This window comes from Budorcas taxicolor, chromosome 6 (genome assembly GCF_023091745.1).
Source record: "Budorcas taxicolor isolate Tak-1 chromosome 6, Takin1.1, whole genome shotgun sequence".
Lineage (NCBI taxonomy): Eukaryota > Metazoa > Chordata > Mammalia > Artiodactyla > Bovidae > Budorcas > Budorcas taxicolor.
In genome coordinates, this window is record NC_068915.1 from 66,983,210 (window position 1) to 67,008,535 (window position 25,326).

Consider the following 25,326-nt stretch of genomic DNA (forward strand, 5'->3'; position numbering starts at 1 on the left):
GTACCAATGAGATCAACCATTGAAATACAGAAATCTAACATTTCTATACAGCTAAAGCTATAAAATTTTTATATCTCATTGAAAGAAAGGACATCTGCAGCTCTCAGAAATTCAGTTAATAAAATGGTGCTATGCTTACACTCTTCTAAAAATATTCAAATGAATAACAGCAGGATTATCAATGGGACCATAACTCACAAAGATTTTTGTCTACCAACCTCATTTGATCAAACTGCTTCACCTTTAAAATGGACTTGATTACATGAAGCTTTCCTACTAAAATGTAAATTACTTCCTAGTCAGTGGTGGGAGGTGGGGAGGAAACAGCAATAGCTTACCAATTTCCACTCAAGAAGTATTACCATCATCTAACTAAAGAAATCAACACACTGTTAACACATAAATAAAAATTACCAAAGCAATCAATGTTCTAGGAATATTAATCACATCTGGCCAAGGAGAAACATGTACACAAGGGAAAGAAAATGACTAACAGTCTAATTTATTTTTGAATGCACTTCAGTGAGACAAGATTAAATTACATTTACAAATAAATGGACCTTAATGTAGCTCAACAAAGCACCTCTTTTGTAATCATGGCTGAATTTGGGGATGATAATAAAAATGTTTAACCCTCATAACTTAGTATCCATGTCAGTTCAGTTCAGTTCATTCGCTCAGTCGTGTCCGCTCAGTCATGTCCGACTCTTTGCAACCCCATGAACTGCAGCACGCCAGGCCTCCCTGTCCATCACCATCTCCCGGAGTTCACACAAACTCATGTCCATCGAGTCAGTGATGCCATCCAGCCATCTCATCCTCCGTCATCCCCTTCTCCTCCTGCCCCCAATCCCTCCCAGCATCAGAGTCTTTTCCAATGAGTCAACTCTTCACATGAGGTGGCCAAAGTACTGGAGTTTCAGCTTCAGCATCATTTCTTCCAAAGAACACCCAGGGCTGATCTCCTTTAGAATGGACTGGTTGGATCTCCTTACAGTCCAAGGGACTCTCAAGAGTCTTCTCCAATACCACAGTTCAAAAGCATCAATTCTTCGGCACTCAGCTTTCTTCACAGTCCAACTCTTGCATCCATACATGACTACCAGAAAAACCATAGCCTTGACAAGACGGACCTTTGTTGCCAAAGTAATGCCTCTGCTTTTCAATATGCTGTCTAGGTTGATCATAACTTTTCTTCCAAGGAGTAAGCATCTTTTAATTTCATGGCTGCAATCACCATCTGCAGTGATTTTGGAGCCCAAAAAAATAAAGTCTGCCACTGTTTCCACTATTTCCCCATCTATTTCCCATGAAGTGATGGGACCAGATGCCATGATCTTAGTTTTCTGAATGTTGAGCTTTAAGCCAACTTTTTCACTCTCCACTTTCACTTAAGTTAATAGAAGTTTCACTTTCATTAAGTTAAATAAGCAGGGTGACAATATACAGCCTTGACGTACTCCTTTTCCTATTTGCACAGTATCCATGTCAATTGCTCTCATTTATTCATGTGAGATGCCAGGCTGGATGAAGCACAAGCTGGATCAAGATTGCCAGAAGAAATATCAATAACCTCAGATATGCAGATGATACCACCCTTATGGCAGAAAGTGAAGAGGAACTAACAAGCTTCTTAATGGAAAGGAGAATGAAAAAGTTGGCTTAAAACTCAACATTCAAAAAACTAAGATGATGGCATCTAATCCCATCACTTCATGGCAAACAGATGAGGAAACAATGGAATCAGTGACAAACTATTTTCTTGGGCTCCAAAACCACCATAAATGGTGACTGCACCCAAGACTTTAAAAGACGTTTGCTCCTTAGATGAAAAGCTATGATAAACTTAGACAGCATATTAAAAAGCCAGAGACATTACTTTGCCAACAAAGGTCTATATAGTCAAAGCTATGGTTTTTCCAGTAGTCACGTATGGATGTGAGAGTTGGACTATAAAGAAGGCTGAGCGTAGAATTGATGCGTTTGAACTGTGGTGTTGGAGAAGACTCTTGAGAGTCCCTTAGACAACAAGGAGATCAAATCAGTCCATCCTAAAAGAAATCTATCCTGCATATTCATTGGAAGGACTGGTGCTGATGCTGAAGCGCCTATGCTTTGGCTACCTGATACAAACAGCCGACTCATTGGAAAAGACCCTGATGCTGGGGAAGATTGAAGGCAGGGGAAGAAAGGGACAGATGACGAGACGGTTGGATGGCATCACTGACACTATGGACATGAGTTTGAGCAAGCTCCAGGAGTTGGTGATGGACTGGGAAGACTGGGGTGCTGTGGTCCATGGGGTCACAAAGAGTCGGACACGACTGAATAACAACCAACACAAATTCAGTTCTTTAGTAGATACATATTAGGTAAATTACTAAATTACTAGACCAGAGAGGGACTTTGCTGAGCATCTCTATGTATTTTTTAATTGACATAAAATTCTAAGCTATTTTTGACATGCAGGATTACAAAGAAAAAGTGTTTCAATTATCAAACATTCCTCTATAGTTTCTTTTTTAAAAAATATATATTAACTTATTCCATTAATACTTATTCAGCATTGTGTGCCAGGTATTGTCCCATATACTAGGAATATGCAAGATTGGAGAGGGTCCCTGACCCAAGGAATTTATATTTAAGTAGGGGACTATAAAGAACTTGTAACAGAATATCTTCATATATACTGAGAAAAGATAAAGCAGGACTTATAGGAGACTCAATCGAAATGTTACAGTAAAGAATTTTAAAAGTTTCTGAATTATTTAATTTTCAGTACATAAATTAGAATATTACAAAGTTATCTTCCAAAATAATTTTCATTCACGTACATTGCAGTAGCCTTCCCTGAATGTGAGATAGGGATGAACTTGTAGCTACATTGAGAAGAATTGCACATAATTTATAACTCATATTTTGCCAGAGCAATTCACTGTCTAGGAAGCCATGTCAAGTAATCCAAGGTAACTGTAATTCCCCACTTCTTTAAATGAATTTTTTCTGACTCAGTTGATATTCTGGCCATATATCATACATCAGCTATTCTCTGAAGAGATTCTAATCATTATATTAGTTCGATTTTATAAGTCTAGTATCTTCCTCATTTTATCATGACAGTATTTTTACTAAGGATCAAGGTATAGCTCAATGAAGAAATTATAAGCAATACAAGTTACACATATATTTACACACAAAAAAGAATATACTACGGACATTTATGTTGCCATGTATTATAATTACCAAATCAAAGATCAAAACATCTAACAATGCAAGTGAAATTTTCAATAACACAATTCATATAATAATTTAAACATCTGTTAATGTAACATTACTTAGTAATGAAGCTTAAAAATGTTTGACTTATTCCTTATTAAGCACACTGCTAAATTATTAGGATTCCCTACAAAATGGACACCTAAGAAAAAACAATATTTTAAAAATAAAATTTTATATTATTTGAAATTTGATTAGCTACATTTGTTTTTCTATGCAAAATGGCAACTTTTAGACTTTTTTTAAGGTTGATATCTCATATGCTTGTAAAATGCTAATTTTAGTAAATCTCACACAATTTACACATATCCCATGTTTGTGATGTTATTTACTGCCAACAGAGAATTTATTAAAATCGTGAACGTCACCTACTACCCATTTTAGAGTTAAAAAACAGCTGAGAGCAAATGCTCCAGACAAAACTTTGAGATATAAACGGATAGCAGTAGAGGTGATACTGCCGCTATTGTCTAAAAAGGACAATTTCTGTACTTTTATCATAAAATCAAATCCTATGTAGTAACACAGGTACAGCATGTAAAGAGTACCAAAGTAAAAGGCATATTATTATGAGCTAGCACAAAGATAAAGAGAGATATACGCCAAGTGTTCAAGCTGGTTGTCTTAGGAAAAGCAAGGAAGGAGAAGGGATGAGGGCAACAAGAGAGATAAATTATAGCAAAATATTTATGGCATAATTATTAAAAGAAAGTGTTTTAAGCATATCATAACCATGTATACATTCAATCCAAGGACATTACCTTTTTTTTGTCAGTGCAGGAATCTGTTTCAGTTACTTTGTGACACTCTTTCATACATACATGATTCTGACAAGTTAAGGTTCGTCCACAAACTCTTTTACAAGAATACGGTCCTACAGCATGACATGGTAGAGGGCTCACCTTAAAATTTAAGAAAAAAAAAATTTTTTAAGAAAAAAAGGAAAATTAGCAATGTACACCAGAGAAGGCAATGGCAACCCACTCCAGTACTCTTGCCTGGAAAATCCCATGGACGGAGGAGCCCAGTAGGCTGCAGTCCATGGGGTCGCTAAGAGTCGGACACGACTGAGCATCTTCACTTTCACTTTTTACTTTCATACACTGGAGAAGGAAATGGCAACCCACTCCAGTGTTCTTGCCTGGAGAATCCCAGGGATGGGGGAGCCTGGTGGGCTGCCGTCTATGGGGTCGCAGAGTCGGACATGACTGAAGTGACTTAGCAGCAGCAGCAACGTACACACATACACAGCCTACTGGAAGCATGTTTCCAAAATGATTTTCATTTGAGAACAAGTTCTATCTAACATATTTCATTAATAATTACTATCAAAATCAAAGTAATCTATCAAAAAAAAATCCAAAGAATGAATGCCAAGAAGCAGAATATCCTATTCCTAAAAGGGAAACTCAACAATATAATGCTTCTGTAGTGAATCCATATTCATAGGCTAATTCTCAAATAAAAGCACTGTATATTTTTGAATACTTAGTAGACAAATTCTTATACTCTTTAGAGCACTAAAAAGATAATACATTGACTTTGTTATTTCTAATAGCCATCATATAGAAGAGGAATATATTAATAGATTGTAAGCTTTAGTTAAAGCTTGTGCCTGTAACTCACCTCATGTTTTCCAAGACATTCCCTTTAAGAAAAAAAATGAAAACGTTATACATTCTTCAAAAAGAATATTTTAAAGCAAAGATGCTAACTCTACTGGTTTTTAAATTAACAATAAAAAATAAACACATATGGAAATAATAAGTGATTATAGAAAGATTCCAGGATACAAAGTTAATATACAAAAGCCAACTGCTGAACTGGAATTTGAAATTAAAAACACACTACCATTTATATCCGGGCTTCCCTGATAGCTCAGTTGGTAAAGAATCCACCTGCAATGCAGGAGACCCCAGTTCAATTCCTGGGTCAGGAAGATCCACTGGAGAAGGGATAGGCTACCCACTCCAGTATTCTTGGGCTTCCCTTATGGCTCAGCTGGTAAAGAATCCGCCTGCAACACGGGAGACCTGGGTTTGATCCCTGGATTGGGAAGATCCCCTGGAGCAGGGAAAGGCTACCCACTCCAGTATTCTGGCCTAGAGAATTCCATGGACTGTATAGTCCGTGGGGTCACAAAGAGTAGGAAACAACTGAGCAACTTTCACTTTCACCATTTATACTAGCACACACAAAAATGAAATACTTAGATATAAATCTAACAAAATAAATAATAAGATCTATATGAAGAAAACTATAAAACACTGATGAAAGAAATAAAAGTAAACCTAAATAGATGAAGAGATATTTCATGTTCATCTTTAGAAAGGTGCAATGCTGTTAAAATGTCACTTCTTCCCAACTTCATCTAGATTCAACACAATTACAATCAAAATCCCATCACGTTATTCTGTGGATATCAACAAACTGAGTCTACGGTCTTTATGGAAAAACAAAAAAACCCAGGATAGCCAACACAGTACTGAAAAACATAGGCAAAGAACTGACACTACCCAACATCAAACCTTATTACAAGGCTACAGTGATCAAGATAGTACGGTATTAGTGAAAGAACAGACAAACACATCAATGAAACAGAGAGCCCAGAAACAGACTCACACAAAGATAGTCAATTGATCTTTGACAGAGAAAGGCAATCAAACGGTGAAAGGATAGACTTTTCAGCATATAGCTGGTGCTGGAACAAAGGAACATCTACATGGAAAAAAATACAAACAGACTTTATACCTGTCTGAAGTTATGTCAAAATGGATCAAAGACCTAAATGTGAAACGCAAAACTATAAAACACAGGAGGAGACGATCTAGGTTACCTTGGGTTTGGTGATGACTTTTTAAATACAACACCAAAAGCACAATCCAGGAAAGAAAAATGGCTAAGTTGGACTTCATTAAACCCAAAACATCTGCTCTGCCGTAAGCACTTAAATAAGAACACTTAAATGAAAAGATAAGCCACAGACTGGGAGAAAATATTTGGAAAAACACAGCTGGTAAAGGACTTGTATGCAGAATATAAAAGAACTCTTAAAATTCAATAATAATAAATCAAACAACTCAATTAAATCAATGGGCAAGATCTGAACAGAGGACACTTTATATATATACAAATGGCAAATAAGCATATGAAAAGATGTTCAACATCATTTACCACTAGAGAAATGCCAATTAAAACAGCAATAAGATGTTGCTGTTACTACACACCCATTAGGACAGCTAAAATCCAAAACACTGACAATATTTGCTGGTAAGGATGCAGGGCAAAGGGAACTCTCATACACTGCTAGAGAGAATGCAAAATGGCGCTGTCTCATATAGGTAAACATAGGTCTACCATATGATCCAGAATCAGCACTCCTAAACATTTACCCAAATGAGTTGAAAAATATGACCACAAAAAACTTACACATGAATGTTTACAGCAGCTTTCTTCATAACTGCTAAAACTTTGACAACCAAAACGTCCTTCAACAGGTGAATAATAAACAAACTGTGGTACAATGGAATATTGCTTAGCAATAAAAAGAAATGAGCCATCAAGCCATAAAAAGACATACAGGAAATTAAATGTAAATTATTAAGTGCAACATGCTAAAAAGGCTATATACTGTAGGATTCCAACTACAGGACAATTTGAAAAAGGAAGAATTCTAGAGACAGTAAAAGAAAGAAAAAGATGAACAGTTTCCAGGGGCTTGAGGGACAAGCAGGTGAGGGATGAACAAGTGTAGCACAGGATGTTTTTAGGGCAGTGAAACTATTCTGTATGGTAAGTAATGGTGGATGCAGGCAGGAGATTATGCACATACAACTGGAAAAGTATATCCTAATGTAAACTATAAACTTTAGTTAATAATAATGTATCAGTATCAGTTCCTCAGCTGTAAAAAATTCTGCTCTAAGAAAGATATTATATTACCTGGATAGTTCATGTGACAAATAATACATTTCAACATATACTTCATAATAATAATAATTATGTTACACATGCCACTGAAAAAGCATTATATCACAGTTACAAAGACCTTTATATATGTGTGTGTGTTTTTGGTTTTTAAACTGAGATAAAATTCACATGCCATAAAGTTTATACTTTTAAAGACTATAATTCCACACTAATGTAATATATTAAAAACAGGGGAAACTGTGTGTGAATGGCAGGAAAACAAGACCTCTTTGTACTTTCTGTGAAATTCTCCTGTAAACCTTAAAAGTCATCTTTAAAATAAAGTCCATTTAAAAAAACAAAGCAAATATTTTATGTCCCTTTCGAGGGACTAGTTTAGAAATTGTCATGTGATCCAACTCTAGCCAATGAAAAGTGAAGAAGAATTTTATTACGGGAAAAATTTCCTCAGTCTTTAAAGAAAATGATGGCTGAAGGCACAAACAGCTTCCATTTCTCCCTTGGGAAACTTTACTAATTGGATGGGAAGTTTATCAGAAAGGCAAATACCCAGAGAGCAAAGACTATACAAAGGATACAAAGTAAGGACCAAATTTGGGCCCTCAATGAGGTACCTGAATTAATCAGATTAACCAACTATGAAGCAGTTCTAACATCAGTCTAACTGTGCAAGAAATAAATGCTACCATGTTGCTTTTTATTTAGAGTTTGTTACTTGAAGCTAAAGGCACCCTAAATGATATAGCACATATTATGTATGTTATACATACATCTTCAGAATTCTTATACCACATGGCCAAATTATTATCAAATGTAATGTTATTTTTAAAACAAGAGGACAGGAAAACAAAAACACTGTACAGTAATAAGAAATTATATTACCTTGATAATTCATGTGACAAGTAATATTTTTAATATATACTTTACAATAATTTTGTTATGCATATTACTAAAAAATCATATCAGAGTTAGAAGGATCTTTATACATGTTCTCCTTTTTAAAACTGAGATAAAATTCACATACCGTAACATGTATACTTTTAAAGAGTACAATTCAGAGGTGTTTAGTGTATTCACAAGGTTGTGTAACTAAAATCACCAGGACTTAATCCTAGAATATTTTCATGACCCAAAGAGAAGCCCTGAAACAATTAGAATCATTCTCCATGGTCTCCTATCCCCAGACTCTGCAACCACTAACCTACTTTCTGTCTTAATGGATTTGCCTATTATGGACATTTCATATAAATTTATTATGTGGCCTTCTGTGTCTGGCTTCTTTCATTTAGAATGAAATGTTTTCAAGGTTCAACCATGTAACATGAAAATATATCAAAAAATCATGCATTTTTATGGCTGAATCATATTCCATTGTTTGTTGTGGTCCACACAGTCAAAGGCTTTGGCATAGTCAATAAAGCAGAAGTAGATAATTTTTCGACATTCTCTTGTTTTTTGGATGATCCAACGGATGTTGGCAATTTGATCTCTGGTTCCTCTGCCTTTCCTAAAACCAACTTAAACATGTGAAAGTTCATGGTTCACGTACTGTTGAAGCCTGGCTTGGAGAACTTTGAGCATTACTTTACTAGTCTGTGAGATGAGTGCAACTGTGCGGTAGTTTGAGCATTCTTTGGAACTGGAATGTAAACTGACCTTTTCCAGTCCTGTGGCTACTGCTGAGTTTTCCAAATGTGCTGGCATATTTGCAGCACTTTCACAGCATCACCTTTTAGGATTTGAAATGGATCAACTGGAATTCCATCACCTCCATTAGCTTTGTTCATAGTGATGCTTCCTAAAGCCCACTGGACTTCGCATTCCAGGATGTCTGGCTCTAGGGGAGTGATCACAACATCATGATTATCTGGGTCATGAAGATCTTTTTTGTGCAGTTGTGTATTCTTGCCACCTCTTCTTAATATCTTGTGCTTCTGTTAGGTCCATACCATTTCTGTCCTTTATTGAGCCAATCTTTGCATGAAATGTTCCCTTGGTATCTCTGATTTTCTTGAAGAGATCTCTACTCTTTCCCATTCTATTGTTTTCCTCTATTTCTTTGCATTGATCACTGAGGAAGGCTTTCTTATCTCTCCTTGCTATTCTTTGGAATTCTGCATTCAGATGGGTATATCTTTCCTTTTCTCCTAGGCCTTTCCCTTCTCTTCTATGCACAGCTATCTGTAAGGCCTCCTCAGACAACCATTTTGCCTTTTTGCATTTCTTTTTCTTGGGGATGGTCCTGATCACACCCTCCTTTACAATGTCACAAACCTCCGTCCATATTCGTCAGGCACTCTATCAAACCTAATCCCTTGAATCTATTTGTCACTTCCACTATATAACTGTAAGGGATCTGATTTAGGTCAAACCTGAATGGTCTATTGGTTTTCCCTACTTCCTTAAATTCAAGTCTGAATTTGGCAATAAGGATTTCATGGTCTGTGCCACAGTCAGCTTCTGGTCTTGCTTTTGCTGACTGTATAGAGCTTCTCCATCTTCGGCTGCAAAAAATATCATCAATCTGATTTTGGTATTGACCATCTGGTGATGTCCATGTGTAGAGTTTTCTCTTGTGTTGTTGGAAGAGGGTGTTTGCTATGACCAGTGCGTTCTCTTGGCAAAACTCTGTTAGCCTTTCACCTGTTTCATTCTACACTCCAAGGCCAAATTTGCCTGTTATCCCAGGTATTTCTTCACTCCCTACTTTTGCATTCCAGTCCCCCATAATAAAAAGGACATCTTTTTGGGCTGTTAGTTCTAGAAGGTCTTGTAGGTCTTCATAGAACTGTTCAACTTCAGCTTCTTCAGCATTACTGATCTGGGCATAGATTTGGATTACTGTGATACTGAATTGTTTGCCTTGGAAACAAACAGAGATCATTCTGTCATTTTTGAGATTGCATCCAAGTACTGCATTTCAGACTCTTCTGTTGACTATGATGGCTACTCCATTTCTTCTAAGGGATTCTTGCCCACAATAGTTGATATAATGGTCATCTGAGTTAAATTCACCCATTCCAGTCCATTTTAGTTCGCTGATTCCTAAAAAGTCGACGTTCACTCTTGCCATCTCATTTGACCACTTCCAATTTGCCTCAATTCATGGACCTAACATTCCAGGTTCCTATGCGATATTTCTCTTTACAGCATCAGACTTTACTTCCATCACCAGTCCCATCCACAACTGGTGTTGTTTTGCTTTGGCTCTGTCTCTTCATTCTTTCTGGAGTTACTTCTCCACTGATCTCCAGTAGCATATTGGGCACCTACCAACCTGGGGAGCTCATCTTTCAGTGTCCTATCTTTTTGCCTTTTCATACTGTTCATGGGGTTCTCAAGGCAAGAATACTGAAGTGGTTTGCCATTCCCTTTTCCAGTGGACCACCTTTTGTCAGAACTCTTCACCATGACCCATCCATCTTGGGTGGCCTTACATGGCATGGCTTATAAGTTTCATTGAGTTAGACAAGGCTGTAGTCCATGTGATCAGATTGGTTAGTTTTCTGTGATTGTGGTTTTCAGTCTGTCTGCCCTCTGATGGAGAAGGGTAAGAGGCTTATGGAAGCTTCCTGATGGGGGAGACTGACTGAGGGGGAAATTGGGTCTAGTTCTGATGGGCAGGGCCCTATTCAGTAAATCTTTAATCCAATTTTCTGTTGATGGGTGGGGCTGTGTTCCTTCCCTGTTATTTACCTGGGGCCAACCTATGGTGGAGGTAATGAAGATAATGGCAACCTCCTTCAAAAGGTCCCATGCATATACTGCTACACTCGGTGCTCCCAGCCCTGCAGCAGGCCACTGCCAACCCACATCTCAGCCAGAGACTCCTAGACACTCACGAACAAGTCTACTTCTGCTTTATTGACTATGCCAAAGCCTTTGACGGTATGGATCAAAACAACTGCAGAACATTCTTAAAGAGATGGGAATACCAGACCACCTGACCTACCTCTTGAGAAATCTGTATGCAGGTCAGGAAGCAACAGTTAGAACTGGACATGGAACAACAGACTGGTTCCAAATAGGAAAAGGAGTACATCAAGGCTGTATATTGTCACCCTGCTTATTTAACTTATATGCAGAGTACATCATGAGAAACGCTGAGCTGGATAAAGCACAAGCTGGAATCAAGACTGCCAAGAGAAGTATCAATAACCTCAGATATGCAGATGACACCACCCTATGGCAGAAAGTGAAGAACTAAAGAGCCTCTTGATGAAAGTAAAGAGGAGAGTGAAAAAGTTAGCTTAAAACTCAACATTCAGAAAACTAAAATTATGGCATCCGGTCCCATCACTTCACAGCAAATAGATGGGGAAACAATGGAAATAGTGAGAGGCTTTATTTTTCTGGGCTCCAAAATCACTGCAGATGGTGACTGCAGCCATGAAATTAAAAGAAGCTTGCTCCTTGGAAGAAAAGTTATGACCAACCTAGACAGCATATTAAAAAGCAGAGACATTACTTTGCCAACAAAGGTCTGTCTAGTCAAAGCAATGGTTTTTCCAGTAGTCATGTATGGATGTGAGAATTGGGACTATAAGGAAAGCTGAGCACCAAAGAATTGATGGTTTTGAACTGTGGTGTTGGAGAAGACTCTTGAGAGTCCCTTGGACTGCAAGGAGATCCAACCAGTCCATCCTAATGGAAATGAGTCCTGAATATTCATTGGAAGGACTGATGCTGAAGCTGAAACTCCAATACTTTGGCCACCTGATGCAAAGAACTGACTCATTTGAAAAGACCCTGATGCTGGGAAAGACTGAAGGCAGGAGAAGGGGACAACAGAGGATGAGATGGTTGGAAGGCATCACCAACTCAAAGGACACAAGTTTGAGTAAACTTCAGGAGTTGGCAATAGACAGGGAGACCTGGCATGCTGCAGTCCATGGGGTCACAAAGATTCGGACACATCTGAGCAACTGAACTGAACTGATATTCCACTGAATGACTAAACCACATCTTGCTTATCCATTCATCAGTTGACAGACAATTGAGTTGTCTTCACTTTTTGGGCTATTAGTAATAATGCTGCTATGGACATTCATGTTCAAGTTTTTGAGAACATATATTTTCAGTTTTCCTGGGTATAGATCTAAAGCAAAATTGCTGGGTCATATGGTAACTCTGTTTAGTCTCCTGAGAAACTACCAAACTGTTTCCAAAGTAGCTACACCATTTTACATTCCCAATAGCAATGCATAACGGCTCCAATTTCTCCGCATCTTCACCAACACATCATATGTCTGTTTTATTTTAGCATTCCTAGTGGGTATAAAATGCTATCTCTTGGTGGTTTTGATGTATATTTTCCTAACTGGTGACATGGAGCATCTTTTCACATGTACTAATTATCTATTTGTAGATCTTTGAAGAAACACCTATTCTAAGTTTTTGACCATTTTGAAATTGGATTATTAGTCTTTTTGTCTCTCAGTCTAAGAATTCTTTACATAATCTGGATAATATACTCCTATAAGATATATATTTACATTTTCTCCCATTCTGTGAGCTATCTTCAATTTTTTCATAGTGTCCTTAATGTGCACTTTCTTGATAATGTCCTCTGACTTACTTTTTATGAACTCCAATTTATTTTTTCTCTTATTTATGTTTTAGGTGTCATATCTAATAAAATAATCCCTAACCCAAGGACACAAAGATTTTATTCTATGTTTCCTTCTCAGAGTTTAGTAGTTTTAGTCCTTAATTGTAGGCCTCTTATCCATTTTGAGTTACTATTTACATATGCTGTGATGTAAGAATTTGAGCTCATTTTCCATGTGAATATTCAATTGTCCCCAAACAATTTGTTACAAAAAGTATTCTTTCCCCTATTTAATTATTCTGACACTCTTGCCAAAAATCAACTGACCATAAATGTATGCATTTACTTCTGGGCTGTCAGCTCTATGCACTTGACCTTTATGTCTATCTTGATGTCAGTACTATAGTTTTTGGTCCTCTTTAAATTCTACCAACGTTTTATAGTTCTCAGTGTGGAAATCTTGGATTTCTTCTATCAAATTTATTAAATAAACAAAATGTTTATTCTTCTTAATGTTATTGGAAATGGAACTGTTTCCTTAGTTCAATTTTCAGATTGTTCACTGTTAGTGTATAGAAAATAAAATTGACTTTTGTATATTCATGATTCTTATAACCTCATTAAACTCATTTAATATCTCTAATAATTTTTGGAAAGATTCCTTAGGATCTTCTATACACATGATCATGTTATCTGAAAATCCAAACAGTTTTACTTCTTCATTTTCTAGTCTAATTGCTCTAGCTAGTATCTGTAGTAAAGCATTCAACAGAAGTGGCAGAACAAACATCCTAGTCTTCTTCCTGATATTCAGGGTGAAACCTTTAAATCTTTCACCATTAAGTGTGATGGTAACTATGGGTTTTTCATAGCTATCCTTCATTGGGTTGAGGAAGCTCCCTCTTACTCCAAGACTGTTGAGTGTTTTTATCAAGAAAATGTGTCAGATTTTGTCAAATGTTTTTCTGCATCTATCAACTGCCTATTACTCTACTGATGAAGAACTAAGCTGATTGATTTTAATCAATCATTGATGAATGAATGACTGAGGTTGATTCAAATTCATATTTCTGGAATATACACACTTGGCCATGGTATGTAATTCTTTTTTGTACATTGCTGGATTTAGTTTGCTAATATCTAGCTAAAAATTTTTGTATCTATATTAAAAAGGGGATATTGGACTGTATTTTTCCTGTCTTTTTCTTTTTAACAGGGAAATTCTAGCCTTACTGAATGCATCAGGAATTGTCCCTCCTTAGTAAAACACTGGTGTTAACTCTTTAAAAGTTTGATAGAATTCACCAGTGAAGTCATTGGTCCTGAGGTTTTCTTTGTGGTAAGGTTTTTGTTACTAATTTACTCTCTTTACTAGTTATACTCAGATCTCCTACTTCTTTTTGGGTCAGTTTCAGTACAGTTATGTATTTCTAAGAATCTGTCCATTTATCCATGCAAACAGTAACCAAAAGAAGAGTAGGAGTGGCTAAACTGACCCATTAAAACGCTAGTTGGGGAAAATGACTCAAAAAAAGTTATCTAGAGGAATATTTTAAGCAGTATGCAAAATATATTTGGAAAAGAATGAAACAGAAAGACAGACTACTTTACAGGCTACCAGGGAAGAGATACCAGGTTACCAGAGCCACCAGGGAAGCCCACTTTACAGGTTAGGCCTGAAATAATAATGAACTACAAAAAGAAAAAGGAGAGAAGTTTCTTAAGATATGCTTCGGACTATGTCAAAAGATCTTAAAGACTCTGCTCCCAATGCAGAAAGCCCAAGTTTCCAAGTCAGGAAACTAGATTCCACATACCCCAAATTAGAGTTCACATATTGCAACTAAAGATCCCACATGCCACAACAAAAATAAATTAAAAAGAAAAAAAAAGCTAAAATTCTAATACTTACATAGGAATAGGAACTTGACATGGAGGACAAGGCAATGCAGTCTGAATAAATGCTGGTTCAGAAGGCTGTTCCCAAGGGCCTGTAGGCTGGTGCTACAAGTAAAATACATACCAATTTTAAGTCAGAGGAATTAAATTGTATGGCCAGTTTAAGAATCTAAGAAAACAGTTCCAAAAATCCTCTGCTCAAGCAGGTTGAAATTTTTTCAAGTAATCAACAAATTGTGCTTATTGAAATATTTTACTACATCCTTAAATTCCACTACATTGTTTCCCTCTAACACATTTATATTAAAAATTGAGGCAGATTGCAGTTTTTAAATAACAGAACGAAGGCAGCATAGCATCCTCCACTTCTTATAAGCCCAAACAAAACAAAACAAAACAGAATCACAAAATCTAAATTCCACCAATGGAATTTAACCTCCATTGTTTGGTTCACTGCTATCTCCCCAGCACCTAGAAAAATGCTTAACACATAGTAAGAATTCAGTAAATATTTGCTGAATGTGTGAAGCAATCTTTGAAAAAATTAGGAGATATTTATAACCCTAAACCACCATATATGGAGGACCCACAAACTCATCTGCATGATTATAAAATGACTATTATGCTGTTCTTACAAACATTTGTTTATTGGTTTCTTTTCTTTTCTATACTGTAAGCTTCTAAAGACAGAAGGTCAAGTCTTAAACCATATGTGAAAGTCACTCAGTCATGTCTGACTCTTCGCAACCCCATGGACTCAGACCAGAATACTGGAGAGGGTAGCCTTTCCCTTCGCCAGGGGGTCTTCCCAACCCAGGGTTAGAACCCAGGTCTCCTGCACTGCAGGCAGATTCTTTATCACCTGAGCCACCAAGGAAGCCCAAGAATACTGGAGTGGGTAGCCTATCTCTTCTCCAGCAGATCTTCTCGACCTAGGACTCAAATCAGGGTCTCCTGCATTGCAGGCAGATTCTTTACCAGCTGAGCTACCAGAGAAGCCCTATACCTATGACCCAGCTCCTATCACAGTGTTTAATACCCAGTAATTAATTGGGCTTCCCTGGTGGCTCAGAGGTTAGCCTGCAATGTGGGAGACCTGGGTTGGATTCCTGAGTCGGGAAGATCCCCTGGAGAAGGAAATGGCAACCCACTCCAGTATTCCTTCCTGGAGAATCCCATGGACGGAGGAGCCTGGTGGGCTACAATCTATGGGGTCGCAAAGAGTCAGACACCACGGAGCGACTTCACTTTCACTTTCAAGTAATTAATCATCGCTTGTTGTATGACTAAGTAAAATTAAGAAAACCTAACCCAGAGAAATGCATTATCTCTTAGTAATATTTGTTCTCTTACCCTGCCAGTTTGCTTTATTAATGCTTGATCATGACATGGAGCAGGACATAAGTGACCACATTTCTCCAAAACCTTCTGGCAAGGTTGACGACATGGAGGACAAGAACCAAAGTGACAGCGATGTTTTTCTTGACTTGTATGATGGCAAGTTGGTGGCCGACTAAATTATAAAATACAATTTTTTTTAATTACTTTGATCACTGAACAATTATATCTAAAGTGCAATTATTTATTTGTATATATATTCTGATTCCACACAGAATGATCATATTGTGAATATTAATATTTTAGAACATTAAAGCAAAACTGAAAATATTAACAAAATTAAAAATCGATATGAATTTAAATCTCTAAGATAACAGATGTAAGTCTGTGCAGAGCTTTGTACTAACCCGCACTGTTCTTTGCACTTGGGGGGTCTTGTGGTACGTTCTCGGCCACAGGGTACTGTCACCTTTGTATTACCACAATTGCACTTCACATCTACAGTCTCTGGGCAAGGGTAACAACTACCTGAAAAAAAAAAAAAATGTCTGAAACTTAAAGAGAAAGTTCCTCAACTATCCAAATTCCCATAAACACCAGAATCAATAAGTTTAGTATATTCACACAATGGGATTCTACTATGAGAATAAAACCAGTATGAATGACCTCACACATAACACTGAGCAAAAGAAATTCGACACCAAGAGTATGATTCCATTTACATAAAATAAACAGGAAAAACTAAATCTACTTTGTTTAAAATCAGGATGATGATTACAAAGGACACAAAAATAGTTTTGGAAATGCTGGTAATGTTCTGTTTAATAATGTGAGTTCTGGTTATATGGGTAGGTTCAGTTTATAAAAAGTCATCAAACTGTACACTTGCCATCTGTATACTTCTCTGTATCTACACTGGTACTTCAACAAAAAGTTTTAGAATTTTCCTTAGAATTTGCTAAAAGTTCTATTCTAAGTAACAAATAACACATTATTAAAATTATATAAGCAAAATGGAGCTAAGTCTTTGGAAAATCTGTTAGCAATAATCTTTTTGGCTTAATTTCATACATACATTTATTCAAGTACATTATTTTAAGATAAATTCCCCAATATGAGAGACTTCTTTCATCAGATTATTAACAAGTACAGTCAACTTTCCATTACTCATGCTCTGAGAAAAGACTAAATTGTAAAATCTCATTTTAGGCTATAATTCCAAATAATTCTCTTCTAAATATTTCAAAAGGGAACATCTTTAGAGTTTTAGTTTTTCACCTTCTTTTGTTATGGGTTGGTAGAAACACACAAAACCAACTGAAAAGAAATCTTTTAAAATGGGCTAATACGTTCTCCCCAAGGCTTTGACATTCTCTTACGGGCTTTCTTTCTACTCTGTTTTCCCAGTAGGGCACCCCATTAAAAATGAAATAATAAAAAAGGAATAAAGAGTCTTCAACTAGGAAGTAAGTATCTCAAGACATCGCTGCCTAGGTGTCAGGACCAAGCAAAATACTGAACAGCAGTTAACCTAATAAAAAACAGATTAATGATAAAAAATAGTCTGGTTAAAGATTCTGTAAGTTCAAAACAAACAAAAGTTTAAAATACTTAATAAGTTAAATAATGACCACAGAAAAAGAAAACAAAAAACATCATAGAGAAAAAACACACATGTATCATACAAATTACCAGACTTAGACTTCAGAGTTTTGGTAAGTATAATCCAATGAAGTATTATCTTAATGGTAACGCAAACCAAGTCATCCTGACTCACCTGAACAAACTTTATTTTGTTCCTTCCAAAAGAATGACTAGATGTCACATTTTTTAAAAATTAATAGCAATATTTATGTCTGTTCTTACTCAGCACATTGTATCAATTTCCACATTTAACAATGATAATTTTCATTCATCTTCAGCAATTCAGAGAGAAACTTATCAAACGTCTTTTTGCCATCCTAAACTTCAGTATTAGTTTTCTTTTTTTTAAATTAAATCTTGAGAATAAGGGATAATTTCCCTCAACAGTCTTCCTAATGAACCCATTACAGACACTAGTACAACATGACAGATAAACTAAAATAACTTCAGTTACAGTATTTTTTTAATGAAAAAGGAGCATAGAGTTATAGTGACCAGTGGGTCAAAAGCCCAATAATTCTGGAACCATAACCATAGACGGTCTTAAACTTAAAAGAACTACACACTGAACTTTCATATATTCACAATGCAAACATGCAGACAGCATGCTCTTCCTATGACTTACAGTATAACTTAGATTATGAAGGTGTCTAGAATAATGGGAAATGACATAAAATAATGATTTTACATATCTTATGCAATTGTGGTAAGAGCTGTACAATGGTATTTTCATACACTTTCCATTAAGATAAATTTTGTTAGGGGCTAATAAGCTTTTTTAAAATAAACATTCTGCCAAACAATAATAATAATAATTGAACCTAGATCTGATCAAACCACTAGTCCCACTAACAGTTTATAGGAAATACAGAGGAAAATGCCAAAAATTCAATAATACCACAGAGATGCATTCTGAAAAATCCAGACTCTATAAACTGTATAAAGCAATCTAGTTTCTAAAGTGACTAAAGAAAAAGATGGAAAATCATAAAAAGAGAGGGAAATTACAGATTAACAGACTTTAGAGACATCAACCAACTACAATGTCAATCTTAGTAGGATTTCCGAGTCATACAAACTGAAGTAAAAAAATAAAGCTATTTATGAAACAACAAGATATGTGAACACCACATATTTGCTGATATTAAGAAACAGATTAACTATTTTCAGGTTAAGAATCCATCTTTTAGAGATGCATATTGAAGTATTTATGGGATCTGCTTCAAAGGAGTACAAGATGGGGATATGCTTTCAACAGTTCTCCACTAAGTATGATGCTCGCTTTATGCTTTTTGCAGATACTCTATATATCAGGTTAACGATGCTCTCCTCTATTCCTGGTTAAGTTTTCATCATATATGGATTTTGAATTTTACTAACGGTTTTTCAGACATTTACTAAAATGATCTCTTTTCTCCTTTAGTCTATTAATGTAGTGGAAACATATTAGATTTACTAATCTTAAACCAACCATATATTACTGCATGGATATCTTAATACCACCTAGCTGGATTTGAGTGGTTAAAACTAATTTCACAAACATGTTCATAAGTTAGATTGACCTGTAATTTTCTCTTTCTTTCTCTGTAAGATACATAATGAGCTGGGGCACAATCCTTTTTTACATATACTATCAAATAATTTACAAAGAGATTAAACTTCTATATACCTTAAATGTTTATCTGTTAAAAATCATGTGTAAATATCAATGAGGCCTTTTTTTTCTTGGTGAGAAAATTCTCAACTACTGATCTAATTTCTTTGATGGTCATACAACCAGTCAAGTTTTCAACTTAAAGTGAAGGCCATGTTTTAACAGTGGCTTCTGAGGCCCTAGACATATTCTCCTTTCCTCAGCAGTCCTTTATCCCACCCTCTCTCTGACCTCATCTCCTTGGACAGTCACTTCAGTCCTCTCAAATGTTTCTGTCCTAAGGCATCTGCAATCCCACCGCCCCATCCCCATTTCCACAGCGTCTGATCCCTACTTCTCTCAGGGTCCCCCTCACACATCATCCTACTTGACCACACTAGGTTAAAGCAGTATATATCATCTCCACTAACACGATTTTAATTTCACTCTAATTCTCTTATTATACTTGTCACTATCTGATATTCTGTACTAATTTATTTATTTTTATTCTAATTAAGGGAGAACTACAAAATAAGTTCCATAAAAGCAGGTACTTTGTCAAATCATTCACTCATGTAATCCCGGTGCCTGGTACTTAGAAGACACTCAAAAATACTTATTGATGTTTTGGGTTCACATCCTGACTCTGTAACTAGTTAGTTCTATAACCTTGGGCCAATAGTCTTTGCCTTCTTCCTCCTTACACAGAACAACACTAATGTCATTCACCTTCCAAGATTTCTGAAAGGACGAAGACATTAACAGAGATATTTGGCATCCACCTAATCCCAAAGAAAAACAAAAACAAAAAAAAACAGTATAGTCGTTTGTCCAAGGTCATACAGCTACTAAGTTCAAACTTGACTCAGACCTCTTAATTTAAGTCCATGCTCTTCCCAAGACCATATACTATCTTTCCAGAGATTTCACTTCATACTAACATACTCCAAATGAGTAAAGTTAACTCAGTTTTCAATGTCAGGGACTCCTGAGACCCTTTCAGGTGGTGTGCCAGATCTCTTATACATAGATTAGAATTTTCCAGAAGCTATGTGCCAAGGGATATCACAATAGATTGAATGCAGAAGCAGATACGTGAATCCTGTTATCTTCTACTAAGCTGGACATTAAAGAAATCTGCAAAAATACAAAATACCATTCTTCCCACTAATTTTTTTTTCCAGAAAATACTTATTTTTCACACGCAAAAAAGTTACTGTATTAAGATGTAATGGGTTATTACTATGTTTAAATAAAATAATGTTACATTTTAATTTTAAATACAATAAATATCAATAGATAAAACCCATATTAACAAAAGGTCTTTGGGTCCAAAATGAGTGTAAAAGGGCCTTGAGATAAAAAATTTTGAGACTCACTGGAAAGAATATATTCATTCCTTTACTAAACTTAATTTCATATAAATGTCTAAAATTCAAAATAGTACTGAAAAACCTACTAGCTTAAAAACTATATGGGGAAGATTGGGTAGAAGAAAGGAAACAATATGGTATTACAGAAAGAACTAAAGTTTATATTCAGAAGGCCTGGGTTCAAATCTTGGCTATGGTGCTTTGCTAGAAAATTCCCTAAGGAAATCACTGAATCCTCTTCAGCTTAAATGTCCTCGACCATAAAATAAGGATACTAGCGACTACTCTAACGTCTCAAGATTGTTAAGAGTAAGGTAATAAATGTGAAAGCTCTCTATCAACTATAAAGCACTATGTAAATATAAACATAAAATTACAGCTGTTATTAAATTTTACCTCTATGGCAGACAGATGGACACTTATGGTTTCTACATCCTAAAGTCCGTCCACAGTTTTGATCACAAGGTGGACAGTTTCCAGGGCAACACTGAAGGGAAAGCAATATATAAAGAACAGATAATTTGAAAATCATACATAATATGAATGTCATTACTAGTTATTCACAGAAATTAGGGAAATCAAAAGATTGTTCTTTTCACTATAAGAATAAGAATATTCAAGAGTATTAACATTCTTGTGTAGAATACATTATACTATGAACTTGTAAGTTTAAATAGACAATGACCTAATTTTGTGAAATCAAACTAAATTTATGTGCCCTTTAGTTAACTATTCTATAATTTAAAATAGTTCCATAAGAGATTCTCTTCTACTTATCTATGCAGAGACTGACAACATTAACCATGGGAACGCATGTGGTCAAACTCTACAATCAATTTAGGCAAACAATCTGCCTATTTTTAAGAGTTAACTATAATAAAGCCAGTGCATTATATAAATTAGGTGGGCAATTATTTTCAAACCAAAGAATCAGAGTCTAACTAAAGGAAAGAAGCAGAGACAGGCTAATTGATTTCAGCACTCTCTAGTTTGTTACTTCTTAATTTTCAATCTGTGAGAAATATAGCTGTTTAAGACTTGTCCCAATTTTCATTCATGAACACAAAGCAATTACTTAAAAGTTTCATCTGCCACTCTAACTCCTTGACTTCTCATATATCCAAACCTTGGAAACGAAATACAGACTACAACTGCCTTAAAGAAACACGGGTTTGTAACCTACTTAAGAAAAAGTTTCAGAATATAAAAATAGCTCAAAACAAAATATACATTATTGAAAGGCAATTAAAAGTTAAAATAGTTGATTCAATTCAATAAGTATTTACCAAAAAATACTATGTGCCTATCACTTTCCCAGTGCCAATGGGGGAAAAGAAGATCATTGCAATAAGCGTTTTAGGTGTTTGTTTCTCACCATGATGAGCAATAATGACCAGATTTACTCTCCTGCTTTAAACAACTAGAAAATCAGACAAAATATATCAAACAACAGTTTTCAGATTTTGGACAATTAGGCAACATTGGACAGAAACCCTATGAAGAGATAAACAAAAAAGGTGAGTCCTATGATAGCACAAGCTTAGACCTGGAAGTTTCCACACTGCAGCACAAGGAGAAAAATTACAAGCAAAGTCCAGTGGTCTCACCAATTTAAGGAGACAAAATTCAAGGTTAAGAAGCCAGTATGGTTAGAATTTGTGGAGAAATGGTAGCACAAAACATAAAGTTCTTAATATCTGGAAACCAATCAAAAGTGACCCAGGAGGAAAAAATAACCCAAAAGGAAAGCAAAATTCAATCAACAAAAATAGACCCAAAAATGACAGATGACAGAATTAGTAGATAAGGACATTAAAATAGGCATGTGAAGTATAGCCCATCCACCTATACTGATGACAATAGAAGAAAGCATGAGCATGAAAAGGACAGACATGGAAGTGATGAAAAAGACACAACTCCAAGTCTCAGATGAAAAAATACTGTCTGAGACGAGAAAATACATGATGGGATTAAAAATGGGATTATACAATGCAAAAGAAAACTTAGTGAACTTAAAGATAAAGCAATATAAGCTAACATAAAATATGAACCTTAAAAAGACTAAATAATAAATGGAGCATCAGTGAAGCATTAGAACTATAGACCCTCAAGTAGTTTGACATATACATCCCTGGAGTGTCAGAAAGCAAAGAATAGGAGAAATATTTGAAGAAATAAAGATCGAAAATGTCATAAGTATGATGAAAACTATAAAGAAATACAAGAAGCTCAACAAAAGCTGAGCAAAAGAAACATGAAGAAGGCAATACAAAGGAAATCACTAATAAATTCCTGAAGACTAATAATAAGGAGAAAAATCTTTTTAAACAGCCAAAGAAAAAAGATACATACAGAAGAACAAAGATAACAAAAATTGTTTAATGTATGGGGGGAAAACTGTCAAATAAAAATCATACAGTAAAAATATTTTTCACAAACAAAAGCTAGAGTTTACAAAAATTGAAAGACTCCATGAACAGCACTCCAAAGGTGTTAAAGGAAGTTCTTCAGATAAAAGAAAATGAAACCAGATAGAAACCTGAATCTTTATAAAAGGATGAAAAATGGCAAAAGTCATGAGTTTGATGATAAATATAAAAGATTACCTATTTTTTTCTAATTCTTTGAAAGATACCTATTTAAAGCAAAAACAACATATTTAAGATTATTTTAAAAAATGGTATAAAATTTGTGAGAATCAAATAAAGGAGGTAAAGTAGAATCATTGAAAAGCAACGCTCAATTAAACAGAAGACACAAGAGAAGGAAAAGAAACAAAGAGCAAATAAATAGCAAAATGATAGATTTAAATCCAACCATTTTATTAAAGATCATAAGAAATGTAAATGATCTACACTCAAATTAAACACTAAAGATTAAACAAAATTAAAAAAATCTAAGTGCTCTGCATAGATGTTCACTTTAAATATAAAGATATGAATAAGTCAAAAGGATGGGAAAGCTTTACTGTATTAACACTATGAAAAACAAAGTTGAAATCACTGTATTTAATAAATTTAAGAACAAGGTATCTTACCAGAGAGAGAGGGATAATTTATAATAATAAAAGAGGCTTGAAAAAACTGCAAATCTACAGACTCAATAAAATACTCCTTATACTGAACCAAGTTTCTACAATTAAGATCTGAACAGCAGAAGTTAAGCCTCTACAAAACCAAATAACATTGCTAACACTGCTATGACGTTTTAGTCAAGGAACAGAAACAGCCAGAGAATCAAGACAAAAGAATTATGCACAGGACAAAAGGACACCATTGTTATTTAAAAACCGTGGTAGAATTCCCACTAATACAAACAATAATGTAGAATATTTATTAGTATTTCATATAGGAAGCAAAGAATATGTCTAAATATCTGAGGAACAAGTCAAGATGGCACTTATCATGGGCCCCAAAAGGAAAAAACTCAAAAGAATTTAAAAATCAGTTTTCCAAGCTTATTACCTTTCTCCTACACTGATGCTTCTGACAGTCCCGCATCTTAACACACTTAGTTTCACAAAGATAAGGTTTATGGCACGGCATTCGTTTTGTATGCTTCCCACAGCGACAATGCTTTTCCACTTCCTGGAAGAATCAAACGCTATTGACTTTTGTTGATATGATTTTTTTCACATTGCTATCTCTATAATTACTAAAAAATGAAAGAGAAAAGTTTTAAGAGCCTTTTGTATTAAAGACTTAAAAAAAAACAAAGGCTGAATTTTCTAAGACACTTGTTCCAAAAAGACTTCACAGAATTTCTATTATTAAATTTAGGAAAAACTTGATATTAAATAGTAAAACAATTAAAATCTCATATCTAATTACACCATAACATCTATACATCTAGTTTCAATAAAACAAGAAAACTGGATTATCTGGTAGTATGTCAAAACTAAAATGACATCTAGGCATTTTTTTCCATCATCACTAAGCCTAATTCATTGTTGCTTTGAATGCCTACTGAGAACAAACAAGTCCACATTAGTCTAAAAATGACAACATTCAAACTTTTACCAAGGAATACAAAATAAACAGTAACTGCAGATTTAACTGCTGGCATACTCTCCTGTTTCATCATAATAAATGTTAGATCATGACAACAGATGTTTAAGAGAACAATTATAAAACAATCCCATTTGACATATTATGACAGCTGTTAAAAAAGTAGCTATTACAGGAGATGACTGACTTGTCTACATGTTTCACAAGGGCCTCGGTGACAACGCTGTGAACATCTATGGATTCCACATTCAAGTACTTTGTCACAACTGTCTCCACAAGTTGGTACATCTTCTGTACAAGGCAAGGAAAATTCTAGAAGCAGACAAAAAAAAATCAGTATTAATAACATATATTATTATAAAACACTAATAATATGCCACGTACTTCTGATTCCCTAAATGACAGGCCTTTCTGACATGAGTTTTTGCATCTACATAATTAATGGGAAAAGTTCACTTTAATGAAAACAACCCCTAATATTCGTAAAGTTTATGTTTTTTTAAAAAAAAAAATTATTTGGCTGCATCAGATCTTAAGTTGCAGCACGTGGGATCTTCGTTGTGGCGCACAGGCTCTCTAGCTGAAGCACTCAGGCTTAGCCGCTCTGTGGCACGTGGGATCCTACTTCCCAAACAGGGATCCAACCCAGGTCCCCTGCATTGCAAGGAGGATTCT

General features: G+C 35.4%; 1 protein-coding gene across 1 annotated transcript in view; it reads right to left on the bottom strand.

Moving 5' to 3' along the window:
- Window positions 1–25,326, bottom strand: part of NFXL1 (nuclear transcription factor, X-box binding like 1) — a 54,242-nt gene that overhangs the window by 15,845 nt on the left and 13,071 nt on the right. Inside the window, exons 9-16 of the mRNA XM_052642181.1 lie at window positions 24,839–24,963; window positions 24,109–24,231; window positions 21,041–21,131; window positions 16,402–16,522; window positions 16,010–16,169; window positions 14,670–14,761; window positions 4,903–4,924; window positions 4,038–4,178 (exon numbers count right to left, since the gene is read on the bottom strand). Coding sequence (XP_052498141.1) covers window positions 4,038–4,178; window positions 4,903–4,924; window positions 14,670–14,761; window positions 16,010–16,169; window positions 16,402–16,522; window positions 21,041–21,131; window positions 24,109–24,231; window positions 24,839–24,963 — 875 coding nt within the window. The remainder of the gene's footprint in view (window positions 1–4,037; window positions 4,179–4,902; window positions 4,925–14,669; window positions 14,762–16,009; window positions 16,170–16,401; window positions 16,523–21,040; window positions 21,132–24,108; window positions 24,232–24,838; window positions 24,964–25,326) is intronic.